The sequence below is a fragment of the Lethenteron reissneri genome, chromosome 2 (genome assembly GCF_015708825.2).
Source record: "Lethenteron reissneri isolate LAM-NWPU_2019-01 chromosome 2, ASM1570882v1, whole genome shotgun sequence".
Taxonomy (NCBI): Eukaryota; Metazoa; Chordata; class Hyperoartia; order Petromyzontiformes; family Petromyzontidae; genus Lethenteron; species Lethenteron reissneri.
In genome coordinates, this window is record NC_083780.1 from 9,778,858 (window position 1) to 9,791,851 (window position 12,994).

At 50.1% G+C, this 12,994-nt stretch overlaps 1 protein-coding gene across 1 annotated transcript in view; it reads right to left on the reverse strand.

The window, feature by feature from the left end:
- Positions 1-12,994, reverse strand: part of LOC133343123 (calcium-transporting ATPase type 2C member 1-like) — a 60,215-nt gene that overhangs the window by 34,002 nt on the left and 13,219 nt on the right. Inside the window, 2 exon segments of the mRNA XM_061552628.1 lie at positions 2,239-2,355; positions 2,898-3,026. Of these exon segments, the coding sequence (XP_061408612.1) occupies positions 2,239-2,355; positions 2,898-3,026 (246 nt within the window).

The window sequence follows — 12,994 nt, forward strand, 5'->3', positions numbered from 1 at the left end:
GTTGGTGGTGGCGATGTTGTTGGTGGTGATGCTGGTGGTGGTGGTGATGTTGGTGGTGATGTTGGTGGTGATGTTGTTGGTGGTGATGTTGGTGGTGGTGGTGATGTTGTTGGTGGTGGTGGTGGTGGTGATGTTGGTGGTGGTGATGTTGTTGTTGGTGATGTTGTTGGTGGTGGTGATGTTGGTGGTGGTGGTGATGTTGTTGTTGGTGGTGATGTTGTTGTGGTGATGTGGTGGTGGTGATGTTGTTGTTGGTGGTGATGTTGGTGGTGGTGGTGATGTTGTTGTTGGTGGTGATGTTGGTGGTGGTGGTGATGTTGTTGTTGGTGGTGATGTTGGTGGTGGTGGTGATGTTGTTGTTGGTGGTGATGTTGGTGGTGGTGGTGATGTTGTTGTTGGTGGTGATGTTGGTGGTGGTGGTGATGTTGTTGTTGGTGGTGATGTTGGTGGTGGTGGTGATGTTGTTGTTGGTGGTGATGTTGGTGGTGGTGGTGATGTTGTTGTTGGTGGTGATGTTGGTGGTGGTGGTGATGTTGTTGTTGGTGGTGATGTTGGTGGTGGTGGTGATGTTGTTGTTGGTGGTGATGTTGGTGGTGGTGGTGATGTTGTTGTTGGTGGTGATGTTGGTGGTGGTGGTGATGTTGTTGTTGGTGGTGATGTTGGTGGTGGTGGTGATGTTGTTGTTGGTGGTGATGTTGGTGGTGGTGGTGATGTTGTGTTGGTGGTGATGTTGGTGGGTGGTGGTGATGTTGTTGTTGGTGGTGATGTTGGTGTGGTGGTGATGTTGTTGTTGGTGGTGATGTTGGTGGTGGTGGTGATGTTGTTGTTGGTGGTGATGTTGGTGGTGGTGGATGTGTGTTGGTGGTGATGTTGTTGTGGTGGTGATGTTGGTGGTGGTGGTGATGTTGTTGTTGGTGGTGATGTTGGTGGTGGTGGTGATGTTGTTGTTGGTGGTGATGTTGGTGGTGGGTGGTGATGTTGTTGTTGGTGGTGATGGTTGGTGTGGTGGTGATGTTGGTGGTGGTGATGTTGTGTTGGTGGTGATGTTGGTGGTGGGATGGTGTATGTTGGTGGTGGTGGTGGTGATGTTGGTGGTGGTGGTGATGTTGTTGTTGGTGGTGATGTTGGTGGTGGTGGTGATGTTGGTGGTGATGTTGTTGGTGGTGATGTTGGTGGTGGTGATGTTGTTGTTGGTGGTGGTGGTGGTGATGTTGGTGGTGGTGTTGTTGTTGTTGGTGATGTTGTTGTTGGTGGTGGTGGTGGTGATGTTGGTGGTGATGTTGGTGGTGATGTTGTTGTTGGTGGTGATGTTGTTGTTGGTGGTGGTGGTGTTGTTGTTGGTGGTGGTGATGTTGTTGTTGGTGGTGATGTTGTTGGTGGTAGTGATGTTGGTGGTGGTGATGTTGTTGTTGGTGGTGATGTTGTTGTTGGTGGTGGTGGTGATGTTGGTGGTGGTGGTGATGATGTTGGTGGTGATGCTGTTGGTGGTGATGTTGTTGTTGGTGGTGATGCTGTTGGTGGTGTTGTTACAGTTGTCGTTGGTGGCTTTGGGAGTGTTGTTTTAGTAGTTGGTGGTGATGGCGGTGTTGAGTGGTGCTGTTGGTGGTGAAGGACGCTGCTACTGGGCAGTTGGGAGGCAGTCGCCCTCCAGCAACAGCGGAGGGCGGAGGAGCGACGCTCACGACAACGAGCGGAGCGGCGGGCGGCTAAGACGCAGCGAGTTTGCACGGCAGGGGGCACAGGTGGTGCATCGCCCAGTCATCTCACTCAGTCAACCCATAGCACCTGGGTCTGTCTTGCCAGCGGGCGTTCGACCTTAAACGTGCACATAGCCTGGCACAAGCGCCGTGGTTACGTCACCGGCACTTAGTGGCGAATGGCGGTTGTTGTGGTTGTTGGTGGTGGTTGTGGGGAGCGGTAGTCCAACGGTTAGCGCGCTGCGCTACGAACCCGGCGACCCGAGATCGATTCCCGCTCACGGCCAACGCCCGTGTGACGATTATCTGAACCGGCCCTGAACCTCCCCTAGGTCGACTCAGCCTCGAATGAGTACCCCGTGCGACGTGTAAAATATCGCCACTGGGGGAGACAAAGGCGGCCGGGCCTGGATGCTGGCCACCCACCCCCTCGTGTGCCGTGCCGACCTTCATAGGCGCTGCTAACAGCACTTGCCCCGACAGCCTGTTACAAGCTATACGGAGTGTGGGTGAGGGGGACCTTTATCTTTGGAGGACTCACCTGGGACAGGTACTTCTTCCACACGGGCTCATGCTCTCCCAGCTCGAACTCGTTGGCCCCGTGCACCTCCCGTCGAAGCAGGACCTCGCCGGCGTCCAGACCCGCGTCGATGTCCGTCTGCGGCACGCAAGGCATTCGTCGGCCGTGTTGCATCCCGCCGACGGACTAAGTGCCCCCCCAATCCGTCATCAGGTATGTAATGCGTGGATGTTGAACTTCGTTCGCGCGTCGTGCGTAGCCAACCGCGCGGATCGGAGGTGCGACGGGCGGAGGCGCCATCGGTTTGCTTTTTCCACCGCCCAAAAACCGAGCCGCGCTGGTGACGCGGCGATGCCGACTCACCACGGCGTCACGTTGCAACACGTGACGTCGGGAGGAACGCGGTGTTTTTGCATTCCGTACTGGTCCCGCTCCCTGGCCCTACTTGGCCCCGAGCCAGATTCAGACGACATCGTCGTGTGATGCCGGCATCGGTTCCAGCTCGGTTCCGAATCGGTTCCAGCTCGGTTCCGGCTCGATTTTGGTTCAGTTCCAGCTCGGTTCCGGCTCGGTTCCGAATCGGCTCGGCAAAAAACACCGGCGGCGAAAAAAATGCACCCGCGCCCTCCTGTCCCCCGGTGCGTGCGTGGGAAAGAGCGTCGAGCGAGTGCGTCCGTCACCTTTAGCGCCCGCGTCACCTCGGGCACGTCCAGCCCGCTGGCCTCCTGCGTGGAGAGGCTGCCCTTGCGCTTCCTCTTTTTCTCCTCCTCCTCCTGCTCCTCGTCGCGATTCACGCTCCCAAGCTCCACCTGCAGCGCAGCATCGGCGGAGACGCAGAGGGAGACGCGGAGAGACGCGGCGAGAGCATGAACAACCGGTGGGCAGCCCGTCCTGGGTACGAGGTGACACGTCGCTCCGAGGCAGAGGTCGCAACCGGGTACCCGGCTACCCGTACCCTACCCGATACCCGGCTACCCGTACCCGGCCGGGAACGGGTACGGGTACCCGTTTGCGACCCTGGTGCGGCCGGGTACGGGTATGCCGTGAGTCACTGGTGAGTCACCGTTTGTCACTCATTTCTCAACGTCTTGTCTCTTCTCACAATTCAAGTTCCTAGAATCAACCCACCCGCGCCTGCAACATGGCTTCATCCCAGAGGTCGCATCCGGGTACCAAATACCCGTACCCGACCCATACACGGCCGGGTACGGGTAGGGTACGGGTACCCGTTTGTGACCCTGGTGCGGCCGGGTACGGGTAAGGAATCAAAACCCGTTTGCGACCTCTGCTCCGAGGACCCTCACCTGACCCTCGTCACGCACGCGATGCTCACCGCTCGCCACTCGTTCAACTCGCCTGGCCCTCGCCACCGCCCAACGCTCCGCACGAGATTGATCTCGGCGGCGTTTGCCTAGCGGGCCGTACCCTGCTGACGACGCGCGGAGAGTCGAAACCGGTCCAGAGTTCACTCTGCGACTGACTCAGAACCTTGCTCACGCCGCGTGTTTATCCACCATCATCGTCATTTCCCCCGCGACCTCCGATTAGCACGGTTGGCTACATACGGTGCGAAAGAAGTTCAACGTACGTGCACGCACATCCTCATCGCGGTGGTGAATAAATCATGATCAATCCACTGCTGGATGAAGGCTTCCGCAAGCTGCCCGCGATTTCTGACGATCCTACGATACGACAATCCAAGCAGCGCACGGCTTCATCGCTTCGTCTCCGCGGATGGATGTCCTCCCTCTCGGGACACGTTCCAAGTTTTGGACTGTCACTCGGTCATCGGCGAGACGAAACCCCACGGCCAAATTCCAGCTCTGCTGTCATGGCGGGCCCAGCGGGAAGAGGGCTGCCTCCCTAATGTGCGTTGGACGAGAGGTCACTTGAAGGGATCTCAGCAGTGGCTCTGCGATATCCGCTTCCGCGAGCCGTCCTCAAACACGAAGCGCCGAGAATTCTGGATGGATTCTGCGAAGGAGTTCCATCAGACGACACGGATCGCGTGAAACCGGCGGGAGGGAATAACTTTAACGTTTTCAACTTTACCCGTGAGGGTCTTTACTGAGTCTCAGTGCTCCCAATTGGGTCATGGTCCCGTTCTGAGATATTTGACCAGTTCCCAATTAAGTAGTGGGACGTACCGGCGTGTTGTTTGGCACGTCGTCCGATATTTTCACAGTGGCGAGATGTTAACTACCTCGATAGGTATACAGGAGGTTTTGGGTTCGTTCCTGACCCTTACAATGCCTGCTGTATATTTGAAGTTTGCATGTTCTCCCCGTGGTCGCGTGGATTTTTCTCCGGGTCCTCCGATTTTTCCCCTCCACATTGTAGAATCAACGTGTTTTTAGAGTATTTGGCTTGTAATAAATTATGCATGCATGATGATGAGCCGCTTCGTTTTGCTATTATTATTATTATTCGCGATGGGCAAATTGCTTCTGAAAAAGAGATACACAGCTCAGTGGGCCATTGCCTGGAAAAGTAAAAGAATTTTTTTTATTTAAATTCGAGGTGAGACATCGTGCCAAACAGCACGTGGTACAAACTGCAAGCTCACGGAGGAGCTGTCACAGCACAACCGGCGAGAAGCCACGTGCACAAGCAGTGAGCGAATCAGAAGCGAAGGCCCCTCTGACGTTCGCACCTGATTGGTTCACACGTGATGACATCACAATTACCCCCCCCCCCCCCACCCGCGTCTATTTAAGACCGAACCAGGAGGAGGATTTCTCCACAACTCCGGCTGTCACCTGATGATGCTGGCTGCTGTTTTTCTTGGTTCTTTCGGTAAAGTCACGTAGAATGGAAACAATAAAATAATAAAAATAAACATAATAAAATAATTCTCGCGACGTTCCGACAGACCTGGTCTTCACCTGAGGACGGCTGCTTGCGTTGTGGCCGAAACGTCGTGAGAATTATTTTATTATGTTTTATTTTTATTATTTTATTATTTCCATTCTACGTGACTTTACCGAAAGAACCAAGAAGATGAATCCCTGCAGTCACGAAAGCTTTAAATCGAAATTGGCTGTTGTTGTTGTAATTACTGGCGAAACGGCGCGGTACTCAAACTGTAAATGTTGTGGTGGATTTACTCTCCAGCACGCCGGTGTGCTGTACTAGTAACGTATTGGCACTTTATTTTTTGACGTGACAAACCTTACTAATTGGCTGTGTCGGGTGGTGGCGGGTTTAACGACACATTTTGGACTGGAGTAGTAGTCCTATGTAATTGTGGTAAAAAAAACAGAGAATCCAGAGCACTTGTCGGGGCAAGTGCTGGGGTAGAGACAAGACTCAAAGCTCCACGCAGCTTCACCACTAACCTTCTTGCCTCCTCGTTGCATCGAAACCTCGTAAAAATGATTCACTCACACCGGGACGGTAGTGGGTGGGTGGGTGAGTGAGTGAGTGAGTGGGTGGGTGGTTGGGTGGGTGAGTGAGTGGGTGGGTGAGTGAGTGGGTGGGTAGTTGGGTGGGTGAGTGGGTGAGTGGGTGGGTGGGTGAGTGAGTGGTTGAGTGAGTGGGTAGGTGAGTGAGTGAGTGGGTGGTTGGGTGAGTGGGTGAGTGAGTGAGTGGGTGAATGGGTGGGTGGGTGAGTGAGTGAGTGGGTGGATGGGTGGTTAGGTGGGTGAGTGGGTGGGTGGGTGAGTGAGTGAGTGGGTGGGTGGGTGGGTGAGTGGGTGGGTGAGTGGGTGAATGAGTGGGTGGTTGGGTGGGTGGTTGGGTGGGTTGGTGGGTGGGTGAGTGAGTGAGTGGGTGGGTGAGTGGGTGAGTGAGTGAGTGAGTGGGTGGTTGGGTGGGTGGTTGGGTGGGTGGGTGGGTGAGTGAGTGAGTGGGTGGGTGAGTGGGTGAGTGAGTGGGTGGTTGGGTGGGTAGTTGGGTGGGTGGGTGAGTAAGGGTGGGGAGCGGTAGTGTCGCGATTCGTGCGCAGCGCTACAAATCCAGCCACCCGAGTTCGATTCCCCGCTCACGGCCAACTCCCGTGACGATTTTTTTTAACCATTTCTGGGCCTCCCCCAGGTCGACTCAGCCTCAAATGAGTACCTGGTGTGATGTTTAAACATCACCACTGGGGATACAAAGGCGGCCGGGCGTGGTGCTGGCCACCCACCCCCTCGTGTGCCGTGCCGGCCTTCATAGGTTCTCGCTAACAGCACTTGCCCCAACAGTCTGTTACAGGCTATACGGCGGGGATCTTTGTCTTTGGCTTTGTTCTCAAACACGCATTTCACAACCCATGCTGCATTAAGGCCTCGCCCACCCACCCATCTGCGCCGAAGGGGGGGGGGCGGTCGTGGTGCCGCGTTCTACGTCTCAGCGCGGGGTTGATGTACGTGGCGTGAGCGGTGCCGGATGAAGCGAGTAGCATGATGTCATAAAGGGGCTCTAAAAAAACCACGTAAATATTAAAACACAAATGTTTTTTTTAACTTGCATAGTAAAGTAATTGTATTTTTTTCATTTGCTATACAGCCAGATATTACGACAAATCGCTAACATTAAACACCCAGTCGTGTATAACAGTTGAAGGCGGTGTAGTACTATAGTAATAGAGCAAGTGCAGAATCACTGAACCGGAATTGATATCTTGAAAGCATTTAGCGCGGGGCCCTTGAAAGTGCGGGGGCCGTAGCTACTGCACGTGTAGCTACTACACATGTAGCTACTACACGTGTAGCTACTTTTGCTACTAAGATAATCGCGTAAATATATAAATGTGTCCATACTCTCTGGTTCCTTCGGTAAAGTCTACCTACGTGACTTTACCGAAAGAACCAAAGAGTATGGATCCCTGCAGTCACAAAAGCTTCAAATCTAGATATAAATGTGTCGTTAAACCCGCCACACCCGACACAGCCAACTCGTAAGGGTTGTCACGTAAACAGAAAGTGCCAATTCGTCACTAGTAAATGTTGTGGCTTGACTCTCCAACACACCGGTTAGTGCTGTACTAGTGACGAATTGGCCACGTTCTGTTTACGTGACAACCCTTACTAGTTCGCTGTGTCGGGTGGTGGCGGGTTTAACGACACATTTATATATTTACGCGATCTAACCCCAAAAAACCTCTATAATGGATTATATTGGTCGCGAAAGCCTCCTGCGTGTAAAAAAAAAACCAAAAAACACACGTCTCGAATAAATACGCACATCGGCCAATCTCATCGCCACCATCCACTCATTCCCCAACCATCGTGGCACGGCACACGCCCGCGGCGTCAATTGGACTTTGATTATATACAACAACGAAAAAAAACATTTCATTGGTGCCCTTTAAATGCAGCCGAGTTTGCATTCCTCCTTTTTGGTAAAGTTTAGAGGAGGTCGGGTGGGTGGGGGTAGAGCGAGCTAACCGTGCAGAGTGGGGTGAGCGGCAGTGCAGCGGCCGGGGAGTGATGGATTATCCGAGTACCAAAAGTAGCAAAAGTAGCTACATGTGGAGTAGCTACGTGTGTAGTGACTGCACATGTAGGAGCCAAATGTGTAGTAGCTGCACGTGTAGGAGCTAAACGTGTAGTGACTGCACGTGTAGTGACTGCGCGTGTAGTGACTGCGCGTGTAGTAGCTGCACGTGTAGTAGCTGCACGTGTAGTAGCTGCACGTGTAGTAGATGGTGTAGTAGCTGCACGTGTAGTAGCTGCACGTGTAGTAGCTACACGTGTAGTAGCTACTACACTAGTACACTAGTAGTAGCTACACGTGTAGTAGCTACCTGTGTTGTGGCTGCACGTGTAGTAGCTACACCTGTATTAGCTGCACGTGTAGTAGCTGCACGTGTAGTAGCTGCACGTGTAGTAGCTGCACGTGTAGTAGCTACCTGTGTTGTAGCTGCACGTGTAGTAGCTACACCTGTATTAGCTGCACGTGTAGTAGCTGCACGTGTAGTAGCTACACGTGTAGTAGCTGCACGTGTAGTAGCTGCAGTGTCGTAGCTACACGTGTAGGAGCTACACGTGTAGTAGCTGCAGTGTAGTAGCTGCAGTGTAGTAGCTACACGTGTAGGAGCTACACGTGTAGGAGCTTACATATGTAGATGCTACGGGCCCCGCACTTTCAAGGGCCCCGCGCGAAATGCTTTCAAGCTATCAATTCCGTTTCAGTGATTCTGCACTTGCACTATTACTATAGTACTATACCGCCTTCAACTTTTATGAACGACCGGGTGTTTAGGCTTAGCGATTTGTCGTATTATCTGGCTGTATAGCACATGAAACAAATGCAATTACTTTACTGTGCAAGTAAAAAAAATCGTGTTTTAATAAAAAATATGTAATTTAGGTCCACTTTATGACATCTGCATCAGGCCTCGCACAAGCTTAATCCGGCACTGGGAGGAAAGCATTAAAGCAAAAAGGGGAAAGAACATTTACACCACCACCACCCACGCTCCCCTCCCGCCGTCTCAGGCATGGGGTTGTCTCCAGCCAAGTAATCTCAACGCGCGCTGATGTTGATCCTCAATGGGAGAGGGGAAACATCGGAGTGGAGCCGGAAGATAAAACAATAAATCCACGCGAGCCTCGTGATGTCTGTAAGTGACGGCTCAAACCTCACCCCTGTTCCTTTGCTCCTGGAGCACTGCTAACAACTTTTTTGTTTTCATCTTCTTGGTTCTTTCGGTAAAGTCACGTAGAATGGAAATAAAAAAACATAATAAAATAATTCTCACGACGTTTATTATGTTTTATTTTTATTATTTTATTATTTCCATTCTACGTGACTTTACCGAAAGAACCAAGAAGATGAATCCCTGCAGTCACGAAAGCTTTAAATCGAAATTTTACTTTTTTGTTTGTTATTAGGTAAGGCCCAAATAAGCTATGTGGCGCATTTTCAGAAGCGTCCTGGCCAGCGCAAATGATAGCCCAACAAAGTGGGCTCATTCACGTGGACATTTAAAGCAGCCAAATATTCTAAACGTGGTGATGTTGATTCTAAATGTTGAGGGAAAGAAACCGGAGGACCCGGAGAAAATTCCACGCGACCACGGGGAGAGAGAGAGAGAGACACGCAAACTCCAAATATAAAGCAGCAGGCATCAGGGTCGGGATCGAACCCACGACCTCCTGCACACCAGGCGAGGTAGTTAACATCTCCTAGCCACCGTGGGTGATGATGATGAGAGAGAGAAAGACGCAAACTCCAAATATAAAGCAGCAGGCGTCAGGATCACGATAGAACCCACGACCTCCTGCATATCAGGCGAGGTAGTTAACATCTCCTAGCCACCGTGGTGATGATGATGATGAGAGAGAGAGATACGCAAACTCCAAATATAAAGCAGCAGGCGTCAGGATCACGATCGAACCCACGACCTCCTGCATATCAGGCGAGGTAGTTAACATCTCCTAGCCACCGTGGTGATGATGATGAGAGAGAGACACGCAACCTCCAAATATAAAGCAGCAGGTGTCAGGATGATCACCATCGAACCCACGGCCTCCTGCATATCAGGCGAGGTAGTTAACATTTCGCCACCGCGGCACCGAACTCTGCATTCGCCAAGTCGGCGCTTTCCGTGCGTGCGTCTCCATCGCTGACGCGCGAGCCGTGGGCTGGAGGTTGGTGGGGGGTTGTGCTCTGTCTGCTACATCGCAAATGTCAGCGCGCTGTTGAAGGTGATGCAATTATGGCCACCCGCAACCCCCCCTCTCTCCCTCATGCCCCCCCCCCCCCCCCCAGGTGTTCCCTGAACTCTCTGGTATTCAGCTCAGGCCCATTTGTGACGTCTTGGAGGCCCACAGACGTCGCCTCACGCGCGCGTCAAAGTCAGTTCAGTCGACGGGTGACAGTGCGTCGTTGTCGTCGTCGTCAGCGTCGTCGTCATCATCGTCGTCATCATCGTCGTCGTCATCGTCGTCGTTATCGTCGTCGTCATCGTCGTCGTCATCGTCGTCGTCATCGTCGTCATCGTCATCATCATCGTCGTCGTCGTCATTGTTGTCGTCGTTGTCGCCGCCGCCGTCGTCATCATTGGTGCTGTCGTCGTCATCATCGTCGTCATCATCGTCGTCGTCATCATCGTCGTCATTGTTGTCGCCGCCGCCATCGTCGCCGTCATTCCCGAACGGGCTGTCCGCATCGCGACCACGGTGATTCGCGAAAAAACAAAATCTCCCAGATCGGTGCGCTCGCCTGCGTGAGTCCACGAGTCCGCACCAGAAACCTCGCACGTTCTGTACCACCCGAGGTGGAATCAACTTTAGTGGCTTCCAATGACTGTAAGTGGCCAATACCATTGAATTAAAAATAAATGAAAAAAATTCTTATTCGTGTACATACATTGAGCTTCTTTCGCACCGTACGTATTCAACCGTGCGAATCGGAGGTGCGCGGGGGGGACAGCAAACTAAATACAAAAAGCAGTTCTAAAGAAATACATTTTAAATCTATATTCAAAAGTGCCAAACTCCAGGCGGCCAAAGAAGAGCATCTGAAAAGCGCGTGATGCAGTGACCGTCTTTAAATCTATATATATACATTGGTACGACTAAAGGTGGTACCAATTTTATACTCCGGCCCATGGACTTCGTGTTTCGGAGAGAGGCTGCCGGAAAGATTTTTAAAAAAGGACTTTCCTGTAAAAAAAAAAGAAAAAATCCTTCAAATTGCATTTTAATCTTTTTGACCGCTAGAGGACGCACATTCCCACGCACTCTGCTATGAGAATGTTTGTCACGCGACAGTCAAACCGCTGATTTTCTTTTATCTCCTCACAGCTGAAATTCGGCCAAAAATATCTCCAAGACTGCATTCGACAACGGAGCAGCTCTGTTCGTGGAGTCATTCCATTCGTGGCTTGAACTTGGGCGGTCAACTTGCCACGGTGCGGAACAGAAGTTCAACGCACGTAGACCTGAGAACGCAGTGTGATCGCTCGAGGGGTGGCTGACAAGCGGACTCAAACCTCGGGACTCAGTGGCGCTGACTCGGAATCTCTGACGTGTGCGCCGTCTCAGAAGCTGGCGAAGTCTGTGAGCAAAATAAAAAAATAGGTGGTGGTCGGATGGCTCAGACGTCAGAGACACATCAGCCTGCTGACATCCTGGATTCAAATGCCAGGCTAATCAACCGCCCTGTCATTGAACGGAGTTAATCGATATTCGCGGGTCGATGGTCTGAGGCTGGACAACAAAACCAATGGGCTGATCCTAATTGCCTGTACACAAACAACAACAACAAAATACAACAACATTAAAAACTTAATTTATAAAAATCGGTTTTACCCTTTCTGGCAATAAAACAAGAGGTGTTAAGATCTTCTTGGTTCATACTCTTAGTTTTTTCGGTAAAGTCACGTAGGTAAAAATTTGAAATTAATAAAAATAAAATAAATTTTTTTATTAATTTTAATTTAATTTTTTTACCTACGTGACTTTACCGAAAAAACTAAGAGTATGAATCCTTGCAGTCACGAAAGCTTCAAATCTAGAATCTTCTTGGTTCTTTTGGTAAAGTCACGTAGAAGGGAAATAATAAAATAATAAAAATAAAACATAATAAAATACAATTCTCACGACGTTTCAGCCACAACGCAAGCAGCCGTCCTCTTTAAATCGAGGTGTTAAGGTGTGTTAAGATGTTAAAACACCAAACAGAAACCTTTTGCAAGGAAGCAAGTTGCTGCATTAACCACACGTAGTGCTTGTGGTGAGCATGCAAACAAAAAACATTCTCAGATATTTGTCATCGAAACTGATTGGTCCAGAGCAGAGACAACTTAACACGTGGCCCAATCAGTTTTGAAGACAATGCATATTTTATATTCTTGGTTTCGATTTAAAGCTTTCGTGACTGCAGGGATTCATCTTCTTGGTTCTTTCGGTAAAGTCACGTAGAAGGGAAATAGGTTTCGATTTAAAGCTACTTGCGTTGTGGCCGAAACGTCGTGAGAATAATTTTATGTTTTATTTTTATTATTTTATTACTTCCCTTTTACGTGACTTTACCGACAGAACCAAGAAGATATATTCTTGGTTCTTTCGGTAAAGTCACGTAGAAGGGAAATAATAAAATAATATAAATATTAAACAATACAAATTCTCACGACGTTTCGACTGCAACACAAACAATCATCATCATGTGTGAAATCCACAGAAAGAAAATCCACAAAAAAATTTAAATTTTCTTGCTGTGGATTTCACACCTGATGATGATTGCTTGTGTTGCAGTCGAAACGTCGTGAGAATTTTATTTTATTATGTTTTATTTATATTATTTTATTATTTCCCTTCTACGTGACTTTACCGAAAGAACCAAGAATATGAATCCCTGCAGTCACGAAAGCTTTAAATCAAAATGCATATATTATCAGAGCATGTTTTTTTTCTTCCTATTTTTTTGAAATTGGCAAGAAAGGACCCATATTAAAAAAAACCTCAATTATGGGTACCGGCTCAGCGCTCTGACATCCTCTGACATCCGAACCACCGGGCCCACCTGTGGTTTATGTGAATAGTTAAGCAACACTTTCGAACGCTGCCTTTAGGGGAATTGCACAACGAGGAAGAGACAGGACGTTCTCTCGCAAGCGTCGAGGATACAGCTTTGGCCACAGCCTTTCATGGAGCTCGGGGTTTATGGTTACAGTGCGGCGATGAAGGTTTTATTACACTGGTCAACACACTTTTTCTGGCATAAGGTATTCCAACGGTTGTAAGGTAATTTTGGGGTGCTGATTCCAAATCTGGCATCAGTTTTTGTCTATCACATCAGGTTTTTGAGATATCAAATATTGCATTTTCAATAAAACTGCAGAAGA